At 38.8% G+C, this 23567-nt stretch overlaps 2 protein-coding genes across 10 annotated transcripts in view; both read right to left on the bottom strand.

The window, feature by feature from the left end:
* Positions 1-1137: 1137 nt before the first annotated feature.
* Positions 1138-15153, bottom strand: C1H1orf115 (chromosome 1 C1orf115 homolog). Its single transcript, XM_026682487.2, has 2 exons — positions 14543-15153; positions 1138-3122 (listed from the first exon to the last, which is right to left on the bottom strand). The coding sequence occupies exons 1-2, from the start codon at positions 14843-14845 to the stop codon at positions 3003-3005; spliced, it is 423 nt and encodes a 140-aa protein (XP_026538272.1). The 5' UTR covers positions 14846-15153; the 3' UTR covers positions 1138-3002.
* A 4239-nt stretch (positions 15154-19392) lies between these two features.
* The window catches only part of MARK1 (microtubule affinity regulating kinase 1), a 68781-nt gene continuing 64606 nt past the window's right edge, over positions 19393-23567 (bottom strand). For all 9 annotated transcript variants that reach the window (XM_026682518.2, XM_087964129.1, XM_087964114.1 and 6 more), the window contains one exon: positions 19393-21354. In XM_026682518.2, coding sequence (XP_026538303.1) covers positions 21000-21354 — 355 coding nt within the window. In that variant the 3' untranslated portion in view covers positions 19393-20999. The remainder of the gene's footprint in view (positions 21355-23567) is intronic.

Genomic DNA, 23567 nt, shown 5'->3' with positions numbered 1-23567 from the left:
CTCATTCGCAATAGAATTTGAATTTTTCACAGTAGAGGGTGCTGAAGAGCAGGGTAGAAATTTGAGTTATCATAATAGAAATAGCTGCATCTCATGCACGTTCCATTTAAGTTTAACTTAAGATTTCACATTGATTTCTACTTTGAAAAAAAAAGTATCTTTAATATGTCTTACTTCCCAGATATATAACCTGTAACATTTATAAAGCAAACAAAGGCATCCATAAGGGGGAATGGGCCAAATAACAAATTAATGCCTTGCGATACAAACTATGTAGCTCAGAACTATGCTCCATCCATCTGATGAATGAACAACATCTATAAAGCTGCTGTGAGAAACTAAACATTACAGCCATAGAAGACTGATGGTTTTGCCGTACAAGATTAATGTCATCAGTCTGCTAAAACAGTTACCCAGGCATGGATTCCTCTTGTTCAGTCTTTCAATTAAAATCTGCTTTTTCCAGCCAGGTTAATGCTTTCAAAACCTGAATGACTTTAATGATATCTGTTCAAAGATACCCTTCATCAATCCTTGGAACTCTAAAATATAACCTAATCTCCTTTTCATTCAACATTAATTCCTTCTAAATCTATCCACACACAGTTCTCCATATCCTTTATCTGTTACCTCCTATCACTTCTGCCTTTGGTTGGGTCATCCGGCTCTCAGCCTTCTTATCCTTTCTAGGCTAATCCCACTACCTGCCCCACAAGTGAGACTCCGATTCCCCCACTTTCTATTTCTATCTTTTTGGGATATTTCCAAGTCAAGCCCATCTCCTCCTTTCCTCACCCATCAGGAAATGGAGAACACCTCTTGAGATATGTGGATTTCATGGCTGTAAATGAACAGACTATCCCTAGATAATTATTTGATTATCCATGCAACATTTGGAATGAATCTGTATATTCCATTGCAATGGATCATTCTAAGAAACAGAATGTTATTGATAATGGCAGAAGTGTACTTGTTCTTGTCCTTTCTTTTGGGTGGGACTCTTGAGATTGTAAGCTTGAGGAAGGGAGACTGCCTCATTTCTTATGGATCTTATATCAATAATTGTGGGAATCTTTTTGAATAAAGACGAGGAAGAGGGAAGGAAAGTAGACTAACATCATTCAACACAGCCATGTATTCAAATTAATTGGTTAAATGTATTTAATTTTTCTTTGTAAATAATTTTGTTAATATATGTTTATTAACAACCTAAAACACAATACAGCCTTAAAACAGTTATACAAAATAAAATCTGAAACATATACTGAAAGCAGAGGCAAGCAAAAAAAAAAGAAGAAGAAGCATGGAAATGAATGTTATTTAAGCCAAAGCAGATCATTTGGGAATAGAAAGACTGGAACCTTTCCACTACACAGATGAGAAAACTATTCCATCCAGGCTGTTAGCCCAGATTCATACTTTTCCAGTGAGATGTATATCTGATTACTTATTATTGGTTTCTGGACCATCTCAGAAAGATAGATTTTATGAAATAGTGTAATAAAAATATCTGTCCTACATAGGCAGGCAACATAAAATCCTACACAGGACATTTGGGCTGCTGCTGCAACAACTCCAGAACTTGAACAACGAAGCAGAGCTATCCATGGCATGCATATACATTTGACATTTCCTTGGAAATTTGGGGTGAATTGAAGTCTCTGTAGAGAGAAGCTTTCTCCCCCTTTGCTTAGAAACTATGCCTTAGATCTTCTGTAAGTAGATTTCCAAACAGTGTAATTACTTTGGACTGGTGATTCAGTGTTGGCCTGTTGAGTCTCTTGTATCACTAGAAGGTCTAGAGAAATGCAATCTATTCCAATAGCTTAGGGTCTCTCAACTTTAGCAACTTTAAGATGAGGGGACTTCAACTCCCAGAATTCTCAAGTGGAGCATCTTACAGACATACAAATGAGAAAGAATAAAGGCATGAGTCGCCTAGAAGGGTAAGCATACCTTTCACCACTACATTAAAGCAATAAGAATATAAGCTGCTTTAGAAAAACAAATGCCCGTCTATGTCCCCTATAAAAAAGTAGTTTGCCCAGAATCTCTGCTGAATGGTGAAAACCGAACCTACAGTCTACAGTATCTCTTCTCAATTCATGTGGACTTTGAAACTGCTAGAGTTGAGGGGACTATAGACCAGACACACACTGAAGGACTCCACATTCTGATCTTTCAGTACCATTCTCCTGATTTGCTCCGTCTCTGCTACACAATCTTTCCTCAGTCTTCCTCCTCACTACCCTACTTGATTTTTAAAAAAAATACATTGGTGACAGACAGTTTATTCCAGACAGTGAAACTGCAAATTTCTGTACTTCATAAGGAGAGTTTAAGCCTATATTGGGTACTATATGAAAGATTCACGAACCATATCTGTCTTAATATTTTTGGGGGGAGCAATTAGTTTCTCTTTTGGAGTCCACATTCTTCTTCAACTCTTCTCAGTTGGTCTGCTTCTCACAATACTCCTCTGGCTAAACATACAGATGCTATGCTATTATAATCTTTCCTAGCATGACATTTTGGAGAAGCTTGTAGTGCTTGTATGTCAGATCATCGGCCAGCATTTTGATGGCAATGTGGTCTTGTCAAAAAAGCAATTACTTCTCTTCTCTTTCCTTAACTTCTCTCCTTTTGCCTTCTCTCTCTCCTATCATCCTTTATCTTTTCCTTTTTTCATTATTTTTTGAATGGACTGAATCCCAAGGGGGTTTATATATGTTTAAATCTGACCCAGTTAATTAGTTTTATACCTTTGGCATTACTTATTCGTTTTAATTGATTGGTATTAAAGCACTTAGAGAATCATAAAAACAGCTAAATGTTTTTTTTACAAAAAATGCAAAACTGGATCCATTTTCCTCCTTCTTGCTTTGGGGGCATTTACAGAAGATGAAGCATATATAAGCAAAGAAGAAATTGCTGTCCTCCTCAGTTGCGTTGTTGTCATTGTTGTCTTCGTCATCCTTGTCCTCCTCAAAAAGTAGTCAGATCTATCGCACTGATGTACTCATCGAAACAGCCAAGCCAAATGGTGAAGTGTAGGCTCTGGCCAAACCCTGCAGGCCAAGGATCAGATAGCTGCATCCTTTCTGCAACACTTTGCCCACATTCTGAAAGTAGTGAAAGAACATTATTAGCATGAGGAAACAATTCCCCCCAAAATACTACAGTTTAACAAATATTATTACAGCACAAAAGATGCCAGTTCAGCTCAGACGGCACAATTCTCTCAGATTCCTAAAATTTCCACTGGTTGGGGAGAATATGGTTGGATCGACACTTAGCCAAGAAGTTAATTGTGTCAACTTGATTCAATCATTGTCTTTAGGCCAACGTATTTAACATCAGGATAAAATCAGGGTTATAGCTTGAACTGCTTTCATGTTGGCTTGGTCCAAATGTGACTTTAAATGCCTGAGCCATTGTTCATCATTCTCATGAAGTGCCGTTGTTATGTGTTTCATTTCTTTAAAAATCTTAAAGATTTTTCTTTCTTTTTCTTCCATGCCTTCTTTTCAACTCAAATGGTTTCAGAGCAAATTACCAATAATGTAACCCAAGCAGTAAATCAACAAAACCATAAAAAAAGGATAAAGAAAGACAGATTAAAAAAAAAACCATAGAGGAATAAATGCCAATTTCCATCTGATCTTTTCCCCAGAAAATTTCAGTACAAAAAAAAATAGGCACGATGCTCTAGGGCTAAATCTCATAAGTGAATATTGTGGTGGTTTACATTTTGAAGCAGTTTTGAAAGGCTATGCAGCCACAGGATCCTGGTGCTTTTGCCAGAATGATGAAATAGTCTTACATTGCAAGCTCTAGTTGTGCATGCAATATTGTGACACGTGGAAAAGTGGTGAGGCTTGCTGTGATGCTTTCATTAGTCTGATCCTCTTCTTTTGCCTCCCCTAACCCTATTGATCCAAACAATAGCTGGAAGGGGGGAAAGCAACAATACAAAGTTATTTTAATATACACATCCAGATGCCACGCACACACACACGCAAAGCATTGATTCCCCATTCCAAAATATCACACTGCTATATTAATAAAGCTGGAGGGAGGTAGGGTGAGGATTTCTTCTCCCCATTCCAGTCAAGGTGATCGGTACCAATTTACAGGCTGGTGAGATTAAAACCTGAACAGAGCAAAATGATCTTTCCCTTTCCTTCTGAATCTTAAAAAAAGAAAGAATTGCTAAATATTCTGTCACTCATCTACTTTTAATCTATGCAAATATTAACGTGTTGTTTTATTGTGCATTTAATGGAACAATTTCCTTAAAAGAGAGAGGTAAATAGAAGAACCAAAGCTGGCACAAGGGACAAAGTTAATCACCAGCCAAGGAAGGAACCCCCTGTTTTTCATCCTGACACTTAGTATTGCTGCTGTTGGACTGTGATGGCTGGGAAGGAGCCATGGCAAGTTCCAAGAAAGGAAAATCCACAACCTCTGCCTCCCTTGTTTCTGCTCTCTGAGTAAAGGAGTGGATAAGGCTCAGGAACAAAGGGTGAACATTGGTGATAGAATAACATGGAGTTAATGTTACGATACAACCTCTTCTGAATGGTAAATGGCTTTGCAAAAGCATATTTATCATGATTAACTTGGTTGACACAATTTTCTGAGCTTTGCCAGAACACTGAACTATAAATCAATCAATAACAACAGGCTGGCTTTTCCTGTAACATCAGGCTACATAAAAATTGGTTGCTCAATTTGTGGTGTGAATACTGCCATAGTGAGATTCTTCTTTAGGAAGGAAGTGTTAAGAAAATCAGCTGTACACACCAACGGAGCAAAAGGTGCTGGCCCTTACTTTTTTTTTTTTTATTTCTGCAATTGGGAGATTAATAAAACGAAAATGTCTGTTTTGCCTTGTTATAGTGCTAGTCCTTTTACAGCAATTTGATAGAAACTTTCTATATTTTTCTTGTACACAGACAAGCCTTAAGGTCAGCAGGATAAAACAAAAGAGAGGGCATCGTAAAACAATAGTACAGGAAATGTCCTGATAGGCTTCAGTGGTCAGGAAATTGAGATATTGGCAACAATCAAGGACAGTGCTAGACATCACCTGTACTCACGGCATTTAACAATCCTTGCAATGCTTAAATAGCAAAGATTCAACGAAAGCATGTTTACTGTTACGTAAAGGTGTGTCTGACTTTTTATCTTACACTGTTAGATAGTAGTGGAAGGACCCAGGAATGATAAGAATGTATGAGAAAAACAATAGAAAAGCTGGGAGGGAAATTTAAGGGTAAAGGAACAAGAAGAAAGAAAAATATTGAGGTAGGTTTATCCTTTTTAAAAAATGTAAGACAGCCATGGGTCAACATAACAATATCAGTACTGCAGCAATGATAGAAAAAAGGGGGAAAGAAGATGGTTTTCTTTTTAACACTATAATAACACAATAGGTAGCGAGATGACAGAATATATATCATATAAAAGGTGTGATATATAAGATGTAAAAGTATACAATTTCCACAACACAAAACTTATTTAGACAAAACTGCCATTATTACTTTAAAAAAATAACCTTGACATGTAGATTTCGATTCCTATCAGCTAAGCCAACAGCAAGAGATTATGGGAGCTATAATTCAGAAGGCCCAAAAGATAATGTCTGGATCTTTCTTTTAAAGTAAGATTGATGTGAAAATACATAAGACCTGAAACATTCACAAAACATCTCACTTCCTCCAGTATAATCATCTAATCATACATCAGATGGTTCCAGTTGATGGTGCAAATAACACAATGGAGAAATCCAGGAGATACTTGAAATGGAATCCAAGCCATTGCCTTTAGCCTAAAAGGTACAAGATCAAACAGCCTGGTGGTCAGGTTCAAAAAAAGCAGCCACAAGTAATTGCAAGATCATCATGAACCATCTCCTTTACTGTGACTTAGTTATTAGCTTATGGACTGTTCTCTGTTACAAGAATGTATACAGGAAATTGAGGCACTTGATTACAGGTAATATAAATAGTTTCGGTGAATGAATTTTCTGAATAGGATCCAGTTATAGAACAAACCTAGAATTAAGAAGGAATGTTCTGACAGAGAGAACAATTAACCAATGGAATGGGTTGCCTTCAAAAGTTGTGGGTACTCAATCACTGCAGGTTTTTAAGAAGAGATTGGATAGCCATTTGTCCAGAATGGTACAGGATCTCCAGCTTGTGTAGGGGGTTGCTTGCCTCTCTTTTTCTAGAGTAGGGATAGAAAGCTATTCTATCCAATACTCCCATTATTGTTCAAATTGAGCTAGTTAATGTAGTTCAGCAATACCTTGAATATTTTGCAATACCCAGAGATTATTGAAAATCTCCTGGTTAAGTGCCAATTGTAGGTCCTAACAGAAACAACACAACTTCATTCTGATATTGCTGTGATTAATAAAGCTAGGAGTATGAACTAGATATTCAAGAGAAAGGATAGGGGGATAACATTATATTCTGATACATAGCATAAAACCCTGTACTGAGAATGAATTATAAACTAAATATATTTCTTTCTCTAGATTCTGATTGGTGGGTCTACAATACTAAGTACAGCTTATATTCAAAAATTTGCCTGCCTTTGGATTAGAGTACTGTATGCAAATATCTCCATACCTCTTTAAAATAGGAGTCCCATTTGCACATCATGGGTGTCAGGGGAATCTAAACATGCTGTGCAGAACTCTAAACAGTACAAATAACTTGTTTAATTAATCCAAGGGGAGGTAAAATTTAATCATACACAATCTTTTCAGGGCTAACTAACTCCATCTCCAGATTAATTAATCTTCTTGTATTGTGTGAACTACTTCATGACCGTTAACATTCCTCCATCCTAACACAATATCCTAGTGTTTCTTATATATTTTTTTCCTCAGGATTCTTTTCCATTTTTAAAAATGATGGTGGACCAAAAGAGTTTTTGTTTGTATGGGTTTTATTTATCGTTATTCACTGTACCTAAAATAATGCATTCACTGCGGCTACTTCTTCTAATGATTGTTCAATGGGATTTTATTATATTATTCTTCAACATAAGCTGGCAAATAATTTTGATTTGGCAGACTCCTAATAGGAACTTGGAGAACGCCCAGGGGTCTCAGGATCATACTTTAAGGAATTTCTAGAAGCCCTTCTGCCTTGACAGTTTTCAACCCACACAACAGATAAAAGGGGGAAGCGGTGGTTGAGGGTATTTGCCCTCTCCAAATAGAAAGATTAAAAGAGCAGGAACTTGGGTAGCAAATATGTCAGCTGTCCAATATCCTATCAATAGCTTGGAGAATTTAAAATAATGGTTGTGATATGGCAGATCAAGCTGTCTATGATCCTTGCTATTGGTAAACAAAGGTGAATCTGTTGAATTGAGAAGATGAGTGGGTTTTCTCCATTGTACAAACTCAACTATGATAAACTGACTTTCAAGGAATACTAAAATATAGGCAGAGATATCCTCCAAATGGTTCAACTTGTCATTATCTTTTCTTCTGTTCAAAATAGAGGAATCTTAAGACTTCATTGATCGATATAAAAGCTGATCACATGTAAGTCACAATTGCCACTTTCTTCAATCTAGCAGCTCAAGTAAGTGACTGAAGCTTCAGAAGCAATTGTGTGCCACAGGAAATACTTGATCACAGCCCAAACAATGAAGCCCTGATCTCAGCAAGGAGCAAAGTAGTGTTCTAAGAAATGGCATGCCTTTCTTTTGTGGTTACTTCCATACAGAGTACAGCAAAAGTTTTGAAGCAGGACACGAATATTTTATCAAGAGCATGAGCATACAAAACCACAGAACTCAAATATTTTTTCTTTTGGTGGTTACAATTGCTAAATCAGATGATCTGCATACAACAAGCCTATTATCTCCACTATGTGAGTCAAAATATTGAATTTAACTGATCACTACAACAAAGTGGGCAATCCCAGGTTGCATGAATCCCCGGGTTGCATGAATCCCCGGGTTGCATGAATCCCCAGTCCCATTTATTTTGCAGCCCTCGGGGTTTCTGAAATCACAAGCTCTGGCATGATTTTCAAGTAGAAAATGAACATTCCAAGTAATGCATCCATAGGAAGCAGAAGTCTGAAGCAGACAAATTCCTCAAAGAACAATTCAAGAAATCTGTAGTAGCTTAATATAACTGAATGGCAAAGAAACACCTGCTTCTCTAAACGAAAATAAGAAAAAATATTGGAAAACTCTGGGTCACCCACTTGCCATCATGGCCTTGTCAACTGTACTCTCAGAAAATGCTAATGCAGCCCCCAGTTATCAAAAACTGTCCTTCACAAATTGCAGTGATCATGGACAACCCTATATATGTTATGAAAGCTTTTTCAGCCTAGTGCTCTGTAAACCCTCAAAATCTTGGCCATAGTAGCTGAGACAGGCTGAGTGGAATAACTATCTGAAAGATAGCAAGTTGTCCAAAGATGCCTTAAAATTGTTCTCTCGTTGCTTCTATTTCACTGGATGATGATCAGGGTGGGAAAACATGTGGTCTTCTAGGTAGTGTTGGAACGCAATTCATATCATTTCTTAACCATTGGTTATGCTGATTAGACCTAAAGGACATTACACTTCAACAACATTTGCTATATTACACAAGGATCATCACTAGCTCCAGACTCAAATTTCTAGCCCCAGCCAAGAAGTTAAATGGGCGATCTCAAGCCTTCATTATCTCTCAGCCTGTTTTATAGACCTTAAGCCAGGGGTCCCCAAACTTAGCAACTTTAAGACTTGTTGACTTCAAGCATAGCTGGCTGGAGAATTCTGGGAGTTGAAGTCCACAAGTCTTAAAGTTGCCAAGTTTGGAGGCCTCTGCCTTAAGCCTTCAAGGGACTGTAAGGGATAACAAGACAGGAATAAACTGCCCTAAATTTTTTGGATACAAGGAACCATATGAATGGAAAAATTAAATAAACAGCAGGAATAACATGTGAAATGGCGTCTCAAGATGTAATAAGTTAATGCTGATAAGTTGCCATCTAGAAGCTGTTCTGAAAAGAAATGTTGTCTGTTTTCCTGCTATTGTGGGAGGAAGATGCACACTTTTTGCTAACCGAAGCACTGACAAAATTAAGATGCCAAGAAAAAAGCAACAGAAAGATAAAAAAAACATCTGCTGTCATATGGATTTGCTTAGAATCTTTTCCATACAGAAATGACACATCCCTCCCTAGATCTCTAGGTAAACATCAACTTCACTTTCACACTGATCAAAATAGTTTCTTTTGAAGAGAAAAAAAAATGCCAGCCAACTCCCACGCTATATAACAAACTCTTTTGTTTTTCAGAGATCATCCTCATTCTGTTTCAGGGCTCCACAGAGTATCTAAAACATCTCATATGCAGATTCAGATAAATAAAGCCGCATATTTATTTAGACTTTACCATCTCTATACTGCAATACACTTTATGTAGTTCACTGCAAAAAGAAAAATTAGGTTCCCATATCTAGATTCCCATATTTAGACTGTACACATCTATTCCTTGGGTCTACTACCCTTGCATTCTTTTGGAAGAATAATTTATTTTGCAATTCTTTTTCATTCCTGATTTACCTATGGTTATTCTACCGGTATTTTCACTTATTTTACTTTTTTCTTCCGTGTTGCGTGATTTTCCCTGCACTCACCTCTGTTCTTCCATAATTACCATTCACTGAAGCATAATATGCATCAGCATCTGATGCATTTTTATTTTCATATATATCGACTACAACACCTTCTGATAATACTTCCATTCCTAATTAAATCTACATCTGTTATTCACATGCCTAGTCTTTTAAAGCATCTGAATTGCAAAGATTTTAATGCAGGAGTAAACAATTCCTTGACACGTTTTGGTTTTCATTTATTATGGCACAAAATTTCATAGGCTACAGCCCACTTTATTATATCGGTGGAGACTTCTCTTTCTCTCTCTCTCTCTCTCTCTCTCTCTCTCTCTCTCTCTCTCTCGTCAATACGTTTGTCTGTGTGAAAGGTAACTGCGTGAAAGGTAACTTTCTGTCATGCACACTCTCAGGGCAGATCTGCATTTTATGCCTGGCCCGTTAAGAATACTGCACAAGCCATTCACCCCTTCCTGCCTACAGCCTTTTGAAAATGAATTCTGCAGGCATATAGAATAGAATAGAATAGAATAGAATAGAATAGAATAGAATAGAATAGAATAGAATAGAATAGAATAGAATAGAATTCTTTATTGGCCAAGTGTGATTGGACACACAAGGAATTTGTCTTTTGTGCATAAGCTCTCAGTGTTCTGCTGCTTCAATTCAAAACTACACTGCTCAAAAAAATAAAGGGAACACAAAAATAAGACATCCTAGATCTGAATGAATGAAATATTCTTATTAAATACTTTGTTCATTATATAGTTGAATGTTCTGACAACAAAATCACACAAAAATTATCAATGGAAATCAAATTTATCAACCCATGGAGGTCTGGATTTGGAGTTACACTCAAAATTAAAGTGGAAACAAACACTACAGGCTGATCCAACTTTGATGTAATGTCCTTAAAACAAGTCAGAATGAGGCTCAGTAGTGGCCTCCACGTGCCTGTATGACCTCCCTACAACACCTGGGCATGCTCCTGATGAGGTGGTGGATGGTCTCCTGAGGGATCTCCTCCCACACCTGGACTAAAGCATTCCCCAACTCCTGGACAGTCTGTGGTGCAACATGGCGTTGCTGGATGGAGCGAGACATGATGTCCCAGATGTGCTCAATTGGATTCAGGTCTGGGGAATGGGCGGGCCAGTCCATAGCATCAATGCCTTCGTATTGCAGGAACTGCTGACACACTCCAGCCACATGGGGTCTAGCATTGTCTTGCATTAGGAGGAACCCAGGGCCAACCGCACCAACGTATGGTCTCACAAGGGATCTGAGGATCTCATCTCGGTACCTAATGGCAGTCAGGCTACCTCTGGCGAGCACATGGAGGGCTGTGCAGCCTCCTAAAGAAATGCCATCCCACACCATTACTGACCCACTGCCAAACCGGTCATGCTGGAGGATGTTGCAGGCAGCAGAATGTTCTCCACGGCGTCTCCAGACCCTGTCACATCTGTCACATGTGCTCAGTGTGAACCTGCTTTCATCTGTGAAGAGCACAGGGCGCCAGTGGCGAATTTGCCAATCTTGGTGTTCTCTGGCAAATGCCAAACGTTCTGCACGGTGTTGGGCTGTAAACACCCCACCTGTGGATGTCGGGCCCTCATACCACCCTCATGGAGTCTGTTTCTGACGGTTTGAGCAGCCACATGCACATTTGTGGCCCGCTGGAGGTCATTTTGCAGGGCTCTGGCAGTGCTCCTCCTGTCCCTCCTTGCACAAAGGCAGAGGTAGCGGTCCTGATGCTGGGTTGTTGCCCTCCCACGGCCTCCTCCACGTCTCCTGATGTACTGGCCTGTCTCCTCGTAGCGCCTCCATGCTCTGGACACTACACTGACAGACACAGCAAACCTTCTTGCCACAGCTCGCATTGATGTGCCATCCTGGATGAGCTGCACTACCTGAGCCACTTGTGTGGGCTGTAGACTCCGTCTCATGCTACCACTAGAATGAAAGCACCGCCAGCATTCAAAAGTGACCAAACCATCAGCCAGAAAGCATAGGAACTGAGAAGTGGTCTGTGGTCACCACCTGCAGAACCACTACTTTATTGGGGTTGTCTTGCTAACTGCCTATGCTTTCCACCTGTTGTCTATTCCATTTGCACAACAGCATGTGAAATTGATTGTCAATCAGTGTTGCTACCTAAGTGGACAGTTTGATTTCACAGAAGTGTGATTGACTTGGAGTTACATTGTGTTGTTTAAGTGTTCCCTTTCTTTTTTTGAGCAGCGTATTTTCCAACCTGACCTTTCTTAAGCCTTTCAGAGCAGATGGTAGCCAACACTTAGTCCTGTTCTAATAGGAGCCCCACCCATGATTAGCGGCAGTTGCTTGGCATACTCCAGTGGTCACTAGAGACTACCAGGTTGCTATGTCCTCTCCCAGTCAGCAGTCTCCATCTTTTGATTTTATAATCTTCTAGTTGATCCAGTAATGGGTTTTAGTGAATGAACAATCCTCAATCCCAGAAGCTCAGGCTCCTTTCAACCCTTATATCCCCCAGTGGCATCCTTTCCATTTCTGACCCAGGTGAAGCCTGATTCTTTTGCTTTCCTCCCCCTGCTCACAGGACTGCCAAACTTCCCTTCCCTTTATTTTTCAAATAATGTTGCTACTTAGCTATTCTAAAACTGGATTGCCAATTTGTGCTTTCCACAAAGTTTCCATGCACCCACAGGAAGAAAAAAAAAACCACCCAACCTTTTCCTTGTTATTGTATCATTTAAAACTGAGGTATAAATATGACATATGAGAGTGGGGAGAAAAGGAATCCACATAAGTGGCAAAAGAAATAATGTGGGGAGGGGAATGAAGGCATCTATGTAGGGAAACAACTGAGAAAGCAAAGACAAGGCATGGGGAATAATGGAAAGAAAGGCAGCCGCTGATAGATACAGTGAAATCTGCCTTTCCTTCCTGGGTGGAAGGGTAAGAAGCAGGAAATGATCAGTCAGGTCTTGCAGTGGCTCCCTGGTACCCTATATTCCTTTGGCCTGAAGTCTTTTACAGGTGGACCTCACTCAGTGACTGCCCTGCCGAATGACTGTTCAAAGTTACACAGCTGGCCGGAAAATTCTAGGAGTTGAAGTCCACAAGTCTTAAAGTTGCCAAGTTTGGGGACCCCTGTTCTATATAGTGGCCTTCACTGAATCAAGGAAGGAGTAGTTATGATGGGAAGATCATAATAATGTCAATAATTTCTAAATTACAGAGTCCATTGCAGTAAACAGGATTGAGGATTTAATTCAGTGACAACCTTTTCTCCTTGTTTCTGAAATAGAGATTATATTCTAGAATGGCCCTAAAACAGTTTCTAAAAAACTCAGCCATCATTTCACTTGTTACCATCCTACAAACACATAAGGCAGGGAAGGGGAAAGAGGGGTAAAAAATGTTAGAAGCGAATAAGCCTTCATCCATGTTGGTACTGATCCAGATCGAACCATCACCCTTTTCTTTTTGCATGTGCCCAAAATAGGACTCAAGACATGACAACTGCAATCCAAGCCATCCAATGACCACTCTTTCCTACAGAGATTAAAATGTTTGCTACAACCGAGCAAATTATCCATTATTATATATATTGCAGATCTGCCAGGAGTATGTGTAAGTTTGCCATTGGCAGAGGCTGGCTCAGTGGCATTACAAGATGACCAGCTTAATGTGGAAGATGCTGCCAGTTAACAATCCTGAAAGGGGAAAAACATTAAATTTCAGCATCCGATGACTTTTCAAAGGCTATTTAAACTTCACAGTCTTTTTCCTTTACAAAGTAACAAACAAAAGGCAGGAAATCCTTTCACTTGAACTCCCCTGTGGAACATCCGCTTGGAAAGTGAACAGAAACTCTGACCTGCCACACCTTACACACACACACACACAGAGAGAGAGCTTCCTCACAAAGCTTCTTTCAAAGGACGCCCTGTCCAAGACAGCCTCAGTCCCAGCTCCCTGGAAGGCTCCACTCATTTGCCTCCTATCTGAAGTTGAGGAGGGGGCTTGTTGGTCGGGACTGCAGTCCAACCCATCCAGTGACCACTCTTCCGATACTTAAGGTGCATGGTCCCAAATCTTCCCACTCCTCCAGCGGCTCTCGGAATAGGAAAGTTCTCCTAAAACCCTTGCATTCCGCGAAAGAGGAAAGTAACTGGTCTCTGAATTCACTTTGGCCTTTAAACTCTGATAACGGAAAGGGGAGGATCTGTCTCTAAACCAACTCCTGTAAGCACTACAAAACCTGCACTTTCGTTATTTACCCCACCCCCTTTTCTCTTAATCCCCCTTTTTCTCGGGGCAGTGTCTCGATCCTCAGCCATCCAAGTAGAGTTGTTTGGAAGTCGAGTCATGGCAACGGGGCTTCTTTTCTCGTTGGATCGAAATGTTTCGCTGCTTGTTCCGCTCCTCGGAGAAGCGAAACGTTTCGAACACCCACACCAGAAGCCCAGTTGCCCTGGCACAACTTCCAGATTGGATCAGATGACATGGCAGCAGGGTTCCAATATCTAAGAGGCTGCCACAAAGAAGTTGGGCCCAACTTATTCTCCAAAGCGCCGGAAGGCAGGACAAGAAGCAATGGTTAGAAACTAATCAAGGAGAGAAGCAACTTAGAACTAAGGAGAAATTTCCTGACAATTAGAACAATTAATCAATGGAACAAGTTGCCTCCAGAAGTTTCAACACTGGAAGTTTTGAAGAAGAGATTGGACAACCATTTGTCTGAAATGGTATAGAGTTTCCTGCCTGAGCAAGGGGTTGGACTAGAAGACCTCCAAGGTCCCTCCCGACTCTGTTATTCTGTTCTGTTCTGTTCTGTTCATCCGCCCCAGCGGTGAGGGCCAACGCTAAGGCTCCCCGAGCACCCGAAGTCCCGCGTGTTACCTTGCCGTATTTCTTAAGTCTCCTCTTGCGCGCCTTACTTGCGCGCTCCGTTTTCCTTAGCGGCGGCGGCGGCGGCGGCGGCTGCTCGCCGTCCCAAGCGAGAGGCTGGTAGTTGTCCGGGAGGGCGGCAAAGGCCACTGTTTTGGAGGCGCAGCCAGACAACTCCTCTTCTTCAGGCTGGCCTTCGGCAGCCGTCGGGGTTTCCACTTCCCGCCGTTCCTCCTCTGCGAGGATGGAGACCTTGTCCTCCGCGGGGTTGCGCCGCCGGCGGAATTTGGCCCTCAGAGAGCCCGCCACGGGCATCGCGCTGAGGGAGAAAGGCGAGGACGCTTTCGAAGCCTTCCTTCCCCTGTACCCCCCCGAAACAGGCCGCAGAAGTTCCCTTCGCAACTGAGCCCGACAACAGGTGGAGCTCCAACAGGCGAGCGCGGGCCTCTGCCGGGTATCGCCTCAGGAGACAGGGAGAGGCGAATGAGGAGGGCCCTTCTCCCTGGGCAGGGATTTTGCCAGCACCACTCCAGAGTTCAACGTCCAGCCTCGCGTTGCACTGTTGACACTGCCAGCCAGCACAGCCTTGGCGGCTCCTCCGGGCTTCCAGCGCCTGACCGTGCGCAGGAATCCAGCGCTGGGATTTGTATGATCAGGCCAGGAAGGAAAGGCTGGGCCTTTTTTTTTTTTTTTTAAAGGCAGAAATGTCCGGTAGCTGAAACCTTTTTTCATCGGATACTAAAGGAATTTGCTTTGGAATAGGAAGAGTTGTGGTTCCAATTGCCCTCCTACTCCCCCCCCTCTTCCTTTTGAACCTTTGACTATGTAATCTGGTTTCAACTTTCTAATAGAACAAGTAAAACTAGAATTAATAAGATTAGGTAATTAAAAGTTAAGAATCCACTTCTGCAGTTATAAAGGCCTACTTGAAAATAACCCAGTTTCTCAATGCAGTTCAGAAACGAGAGAAGTTAAGTTCTTATGTCTGGGGACAGCAGCTAAACCTTCCTAGGTGATCATGAAAGCCCCAATTCACAAAGCATTAGGTCGGCTTACAGTGAGGCTTTAGAAATATTTAATGGCTTATTTTGCAGAAGCTGCTGCTTTGAAGTCCTTTTTCAGTCAAGATGGCTCTATGGAGCCAAGTCAAGAAATACAGTGTCACAGTTACTGCTATTTCATTGCCATTTCCCTTCGCTATTAGTTTTATCTCTTGTAAGTATCTGTGGTGCATGTAAATCGTATATATTTTGCTATATTTTCCTGCCTCTAATAAGTAATCTTATTGATCTCATCAAAATGAAATGAAATCCAGTTAATATTTAAAATATGAAGAACCTCATGAGCAACTTTTAATCTTTTGATTTTCTGGCAAAATGGAAGTACTGATTTTTTTTTTAATTTCTTAAGTTTGATTTCTTAAGTACCAGATAAGCTCCTGATATTTGCTTTATTGGAAAATTTATTGAGTGAAAGCAATAAAATTGTTTATTGCTTTTGTTCAACATATTTACCTGTCCAGTTTAACCTACATTTTTACTGTTTTGGTGACTTGTCATCCAAGTACTAAACAAGACCATTTAACTTCTATATTGAGGAATGTGCTAAGACTTTCATGTTTTAGTCATTTGTCCATGTTACATGGATTTGATGACAGTTCAAATCAAGGGTTTAAAATATTCTCAACCAGGTTTACTCCTGTTAAGTCTCCTCTTCTGAAAATATCAAGAAATCCAATTATCTTTTACAAGTCAACAACCTTTTATAAACAGTTCTTGATTGACTTGATTTTGACAAATTTTGTCCTGACAAAATTAAGTTAATTACAGAGAGAAAGAGAAAAGAAAGTATATTTATGAAACAGGAGGTCCTCTTAACAGGAGGTTAGTAATTGTACAATGGCTAAACTAGACCTGCAATTAATCCACATTCTATTTATTATGCAACAGGCAGGCTAGGGAAGCCTGAGCAGCCATTCCCACCACTTTCTATTTACATAACAAACAAACCAAGAGGCTGGTTAATTTAATTCATATAATCAACACTCAAGCTTAATTTAGCTCTCATAAAAGAACTCAGGGGAGTAAAAGAAAAAAAAAAAGATTTAGAATAAATACCACCATTCTTTTTCAAATTTCTACAGTGGGCTTTCCATGCAGACCACATTGTTTTATAATCATGTTGCCTGTCTGAATTCCCAATAGTCATCCGGCAATAACAAAATTCAGAGTTTGAGATATATCAGTGCACAGTATCTATAAGAAATTTGTAGCACTGTGCTATGAACAAACTTTCGTGGCTTTAGGGTTCTATCTTATATTGTATGCTATGATTCCTTCTTTAGTTATATCCTGCTTGCAGAAGTTGATTCACAACTTTCTGATTTCTTCAGACAGTTACCATAGGAATTCAATACAGTAGATCAAGTACAGTATTATCCCATGCCTCAATGTCCAACTGCATTAGAATTTCCAAATACTAAAAAGAATCAAGAATTACACATTTCCCCCTCAAAGCAATCATCAAAAAGTGCCACAAGGAGCAGTTCAGTTTCTGATGCTCATTGCAAGAAAATGTCTACCTACTGTATATTCTGAGGTTGAATGAAAATACAGACCTGATCTCTTGACTTAAAATTGCTTAAAAGAACAGTAGGCATCCGGCATCTGCAGGTGAACTACAAGTTCATTCTGCATAGCCCTGAGTGTGCCATTTGATGGGACCCAGGATACCTGTACCGGTAGTCCTTGACTTATTATCATTTTAGTGACCAAAGTTATGACAACACTGAGAAAAGTCATTTACAAATGGTCTTCACTCTTATGGCCATTGCACGTTGCAGCATCCCTGCAGTCACATGATCAAAATTTGGGCACTTGGCAACCAGCATGCATTTCCAACAGTTGAATGTCTTGAGGGTCACATGATCACCATTTACAAACTGCCCAGGGACAAAGTTAATGGAAGTTAGATTCACTTAATGACTGCATGATTCACTTAACAGCTGCAGCAAAAAAGATCATATACAACAGGGCAAAGCTGACTTAACAATTGTCTTACTTAGCAATGGAAATTTAGTGCTCACTTATGGTTGTAAGTTAAAGACTACCCATATTGAACAAATCAAGCTGGAGATCTTTCTCAAGATGCAAATGATTAGGCTCAAATTCTCATTTTTGGACAAGTTTTTATTTATTTATATGTCACATTTTGATCTGCCCATCTCCCCCAGAGAGGGTTTATGCAAAGGCTTCCCTGGCAAATTTATAAGGTTGGAAGAAAGAAAATGTCTACCCAGCACTAAGGTGGATGCATTCAATTACAGTGGTGATGGGTGCATCAGTGGAGGACCTGAATAACCAGGGTGAGAGCAGAAAATCTAAGTGGTCACTGAATTAATGGAACTTTATATATTTCATAAACTTTTTAAATATATTTTTCCTAGGGTCCATTTTCCACATTCACTTGCCTACTCATGGAAAATAGCTGTCATTTGCAGAGATTCATCTAAAAGTATTATGATATGAAAGGAGACCCGTCTCTCAAAATGAGAGTGGTTACCCTAGGGTGCTGATGCCTTATCTGATGTGCGAAGCAACTAGAAGATAAAATCTTCAACTATTTGTGAAGTCTTTCTAAGCAATTAAACCTCTATCTATCCAAAGCTCAATGGTCTTGTTTTCCCAAACAGGCAAATTATTTAACCCAAATGTCTTGATTCAGCTTTATAGCTATAATTATTCAAAAAGTTGCTTTATATCATTTTGTAGCACTCAAGGCATGCTACACTGAGATGCTGTGGAACTTACAGTCACAAAAACTAAACTAGTGAGGTAAATCTAGTTAAATGTAATTTTAAAAATGAAGCCTTTTATAATCACTGAATTAGTGGCTATTTGAAACCCACATTATCTCTCCATACAAATCTTTTGTTTGGCTATGTGGATCTCTTGTTTGCACTGAATGTTCATTAATGCCTGAAAGCCGTGTCAGGAACAGTTATTAGCAACTTTGGTCTGAAAATATAAAGAATTTAGACTATATTGTTTGCACCTACATTTAAACCCAGTGGGAACTTTTTGTAGGACTTCTACATGATTCTAAATGAAGCATCTGATTATAATTAAATTACAATCTCCTACATACATTTCAGAAGTTTTGAGGCAGAACTATATTACAACTTGGTTTGGGTTCATCAAACTGAAAAAAACCACTCACTGGTGTGTATACTATAGCTATTCTACTGGCATGGGTTTCCACATTGTACTAAGCTAAAACCAGCCAAATAACATTAAAATTTAACATTATGTGCAAGGCAAAACAATTTGGGGCTATGGATTGTAAGGAATGTGGCTTTGGTGATCAAAAACGCCTATACACACATCCATACTAAGGCATAAAGCTGATGTAGATTATTCCACATTCATTTTTCACCACTGAAAAAATCACCATTGTTTTTTATTTCTATTGTTAAACTTCCAAGTATACTTTGATAATATGGTATACAAATGTGCTATATAAATCTTTTAAAAGGAAGTTTAATTAATGTAAGAACTGGACTTACAAAACCGAATTACTTCTAAAAATAAAAAGTAATACATTCAGGCTAATTTTATATAGCTGTTTGGAAATTAAAAAGGAAATTTTGATAACTCTGCAAGTCTCATCATATAACTGAAGTGGCATGGGAGATTTGCAATCAGTGGATGGATGGATGGATATTCACAAATCTCTAAACTTCTCCTGATGCAAAATATGAAACCATTACGTCTTCCCTCCCCTTTCTCACAATTCCTTTGTGAACTACATCCAGTACAGATTGCTAGATAAAGAATAAGGCGACATATTTGATAGTATGGAGATCTGTTCAAGTAAGTTTTTAATAGAGTGCACCAGTGAATGTGAATTAGGATGACTTTCATTAAAAAAAGTTTAAAGGAATACCAGATAAAAAGGAACACAGTTCTTTCTTGCCAAAACATCATCTGTTTCCTAAGGCAGTACATGTTCATTGCTGAGCAGAACTGTTACAGAAGAGCTACATCACAGTACAGTACAGCATCTCAAGTCCATCTGTCAGAAGCCATTTTCAAATGGCACATTTAGCTACACTTACAGCCTTCTAAATTCAGGTTACAGAGTTTACCACATTTTTTTTTTGCTTTTAAATAAAGTGATAATTTGGGGTGATTTTTCTAATCTTTATAGGAGTGTGCAGATGGGGTCATATGTTGAAGTTACAGAAATTACAACATTAAATAACATCGCACAACCAACTGCTATGATTAATTCAGTACAAGATAATCAATATTAAAAATGTACCATGTTCTAATGGTTTTGCAGTTTGAATCACTAATTATGAAGGGGTTTTCTTGTCTAGGCAACTGCCTGCATACAGCTGCACTTCATAGGTGTAATGATTTATAATAAATACAAGAAAGTGGGCAAAATATCCAAAACTCAAAAATACATGGGAACAAAATTTATACAATCACATCAAACAATGTAATAAACAATTTAGGCTTAAAAGTATATGAAGATCCATGTATTCTTTGGGGGGAATTATTCTAAAAACCAGTTAATTCCTGAGGTGGCATTTAACATTAATTATAATTTCACAATTCTTGTGCTATGAAAATCTCAATATGAAGGTAATATTTTCACAAATTGGGAATTGTAGTCTTCTGAAGGTAGCAAACAGTATTTCATACTACAATATAGATATACGATGTATATTTTTACTCTAGTGAATCATTGGACCCAAGGATCTAAGGACATTTAAGATTTCAAATAAACGTAATCCAACATTTTACTTTATTCCTTAGTGTGTTTCAGAAACCCATTTTCTTCACTGTTAAGTGCCAACACTGTAAACATGTTTGCATTTTTTTTTCTCAACTAAACACTATTTCTTAAGGGATGGTAAGAGTGAAAAGGGGAAAAAGAAGGAATCGGGTGTAGACTACCTGCCAACTTTCTTTTATTGAATTTATATGTGGTTTGTTACAAAGTAAAATTGATTAAGCTACATTTCTGAAAACCATTTTTGTGCATTTTTTTAAAACTATGGAGAGTTTTTAAAAGAAAAAAATGCACGGTAGAGGTAAGATTTATAAAAACCACCAAAAATGAGGGGGGGGGGGGGGAGAAGACTAGGAAGAAATTTTAAACTCAAAGTAAACATACTTCTGTGCTGATGTCTAAACAACTATACAAGGTCTGTATTTAAGCCTTCTTACTATACAACTTTGTGAACATAAAATGAACAGAATGCTCCATGTACTTACCTGTTTTTTTAATGTAGGTCATACAGAATTAAATTTTACAATTCAGAATAACTATGTATAACCTTATTGCGATAGGGACAATCTCTACATGGGGAGTTTCACAGGCCAATCGTATTAGGCATAACCAGTACATTCAAAACATAAGCTTGAATCTTCCCTGATCCCAGAAATGTTATTTCTCTCTACAGCTTAAGCTCATTTGCTATTTTGGATGCAATGTTTTTAAAGGCAATAGAAGTTCCCGATATTCGCTTGAAGCGGACTCCGTTGAGTGAAAGGCGTGGCAATTTGCATACTTCCATCTCCCACTGAACAAGGCTATCTTGTCGTGCATCTCCATGAACACAGAAGAGCAGGAATCTTTCTTTTTGCTCGTAGTCACAGTTGTTAGCATCTAATACTTTTCGAATTTCTCTCATCATATCGTTTGGGTCCATGGAACTCGTTGTTTTCATACTCCAGGTGAACCTCAAAGACCGTGGCTTGGAATCTTTGCCATCTTCTTTTTCTCTTTCTTTTGGTTCCCCAGAAGTACTCCTGAAAAGATAAATAATATTTATACCCAAACAAAGGATTGGGTCAAAATATCATTTCAATTACAATCTTGTTGCTAAAAATATCAGTGTAACTCCAAAGGAGACTACTCAGCTGTTGCCAATTTAGCCTTCTTTAGACTGGCCATCTGAACTCTGTACAGGGCTTTGAAAATACACAAAACAGAAGAGAAAAAAAAAACATGCTTAAAAAGCAGCAGGAAAAGGCAGCTACCCTGTTGTTCTCTAGAAATTTATGTGTACACCTCTTTATTACGGGAGTGTATTTTGCCAATTTAAAGATGTAGATCTAAAAAGCAAAATTAATAATTTTGGATGCTTTTCATTTTTCTCTTTGACAATTAAGTCTTAAACAAATAGTTTGCTCCAACTACTTAATTAAGTAATTCTTGTTATATTACTTTTGGAGGGAAGGAGGGGGAAATCTGCATCCAACAACTACAAGGAATTGTTTTGTGCTATAAAAAAACCCAGAAATAACACTAGCACAAGCAGCATGGTGTTCTTTGCATCTTCCAAACAAATCAGAAGCATTTGTAAACTAAGCATTCAGTAGGATAATTGACAGGAAAAAAAATCTCCCCAATATTCAGTGTACTTTAGGCATCAATTGACATACTACATTTATTGATTTATTTAAAATATTTATACAGCCACCCATCTTATATCAAACTCTAGGCGGCTCCCACTCTTCCCCAAAAACATGATATTTTATGAATTTTATGTTCTGGAGTACTTTGTCAATTGGGATATGTAAGAAACACAACTGTTAATCAATATCAGAATTGTTACTCAATATACCATGTCTGTGTAGACTCCTGGATACTGGGTTAATATGCCTTGGATAAACAAAGGAGCTTCCTGCCCTTTTGAAAGCAGCTCACCTCAACACCAAGCACATGACAAGCCACCCCCATAACAAAATAGCAAAAGAGAAAGTGGATTTGGCAAGGATCTGAGCGGAAGAAAGAAAGAGAAGATTCCAGGGTGGATGCAGAAGCACTTGTTCGTTTCTTAAGATCTTTTTATCTTCTGCTGAGTATTGCTTAAGCATAAACAAGGCATCAACTGAATTTGACAGCATTTTTCCATTAAGTTATGGTGTTTATCATGTTAAGAGCTCTTTTGTCTCTGGTGGTGCTGATATGTCTGCACGCACAACCTGAAAGACTGAACACTGTTAGCATAATCTGTAGCACATGCAAGGATTAAAGCTAGAATTATTCCAGTTGTCTCATACTATTTTTACAGATACAAATAGGAACTCTATCCTTATTCATGTGGCTAAGAGTTATTGCCACTTATATGCACTTTACTGCATTGGGTTAATGACCACAGCAGGAGGAATTCTGAACTCAATAGCTTAAGGCAGAGATTAGCAACATGAAAGTTTATGTATTAAATGTGTCAAGGGCCACCGTCCATGAAGCATTAGGAAGTATACAGCATTCATATACCTTGCAAACACCTTGATGTGAAAAAGCAACTCTTAATAAAACCTCCAATCAAACACACTGTTACTAAGAAAGGAGTGCTTGCTCAAATTCTAAGAGCAATTTCATGCACAGACTGTTCAACATGCAGTGCAACTGAGGTGGCAACATAGGGTGTGCATGTCTTGCCTCATACTCTACAAGAAACATAAATTAATGCATGCAATTTGGTTGGGGTGTAGGTGCACTTCCAAATCATCATTCTGCACAGTAGACAGACTATTTATATATAAATATCTACGTGGCCCTTGGCATAAATCAGGGGTGCACAACTTTCTGGGGCCAAGAGTCGCATTTGCTTTTGGGAATTGCAGTCCAAAATATGGTGGCTACCGAAAGGAGCAGATGGAATATCTTTATTTTAATTCAAAATGAATTACCATTATAGTGACTGTGTTAATCAATAGTTAATATGATTATTCCTTGTGTATTTAATATTACTTTACGGTTTATTAACAATTCTACAATGTGATGACATTTGAACACCAAACTACCATGGTTTTTGGAGGTAACATGCAACCTTGGGGATCTTCAATTGTGCATCCCTGGCCAAATCTAGAAGTCCAAGTAGGATCTATGGAATCTAATTCAAAGGTATTCATTTAATGATTAAAAATAATATTGGTCCAGATTATGTTTCTGTATATGCCTGTGTTAAGCCAAAATGCTGAACATTAATAATTTTGCTTAGTATTTGCAGAAA

This window comes from Notechis scutatus, chromosome 1 (genome assembly GCF_049901735.1).
Source record: "Notechis scutatus isolate UNSWTSFEM ecotype Mainland chromosome 1, rNotScu1.2, whole genome shotgun sequence".
NCBI lineage: Eukaryota > Metazoa > Chordata > Lepidosauria > Squamata > Elapidae > Notechis > Notechis scutatus.
The sequence above is the reverse complement of the archived record's forward strand: the minus strand, read 5'-3'. Positions and strand labels throughout refer to the sequence as shown.

Coding starts and splice junctions, on each gene's coding strand:
- C1H1orf115 (XM_026682487.2), bottom strand. CDS start 14,845: ATGCCCGTGGCGGGCTCTCTGAGGGCCAAATTCCGCCGGCGGCGCAAC. Junction 3,123..14,542: donor GACTTAAGAAATACGGCAAG/GTAACACGCGGG, acceptor CACTACTTTCAG/AATGTGGGCAAAGTGTTGCA.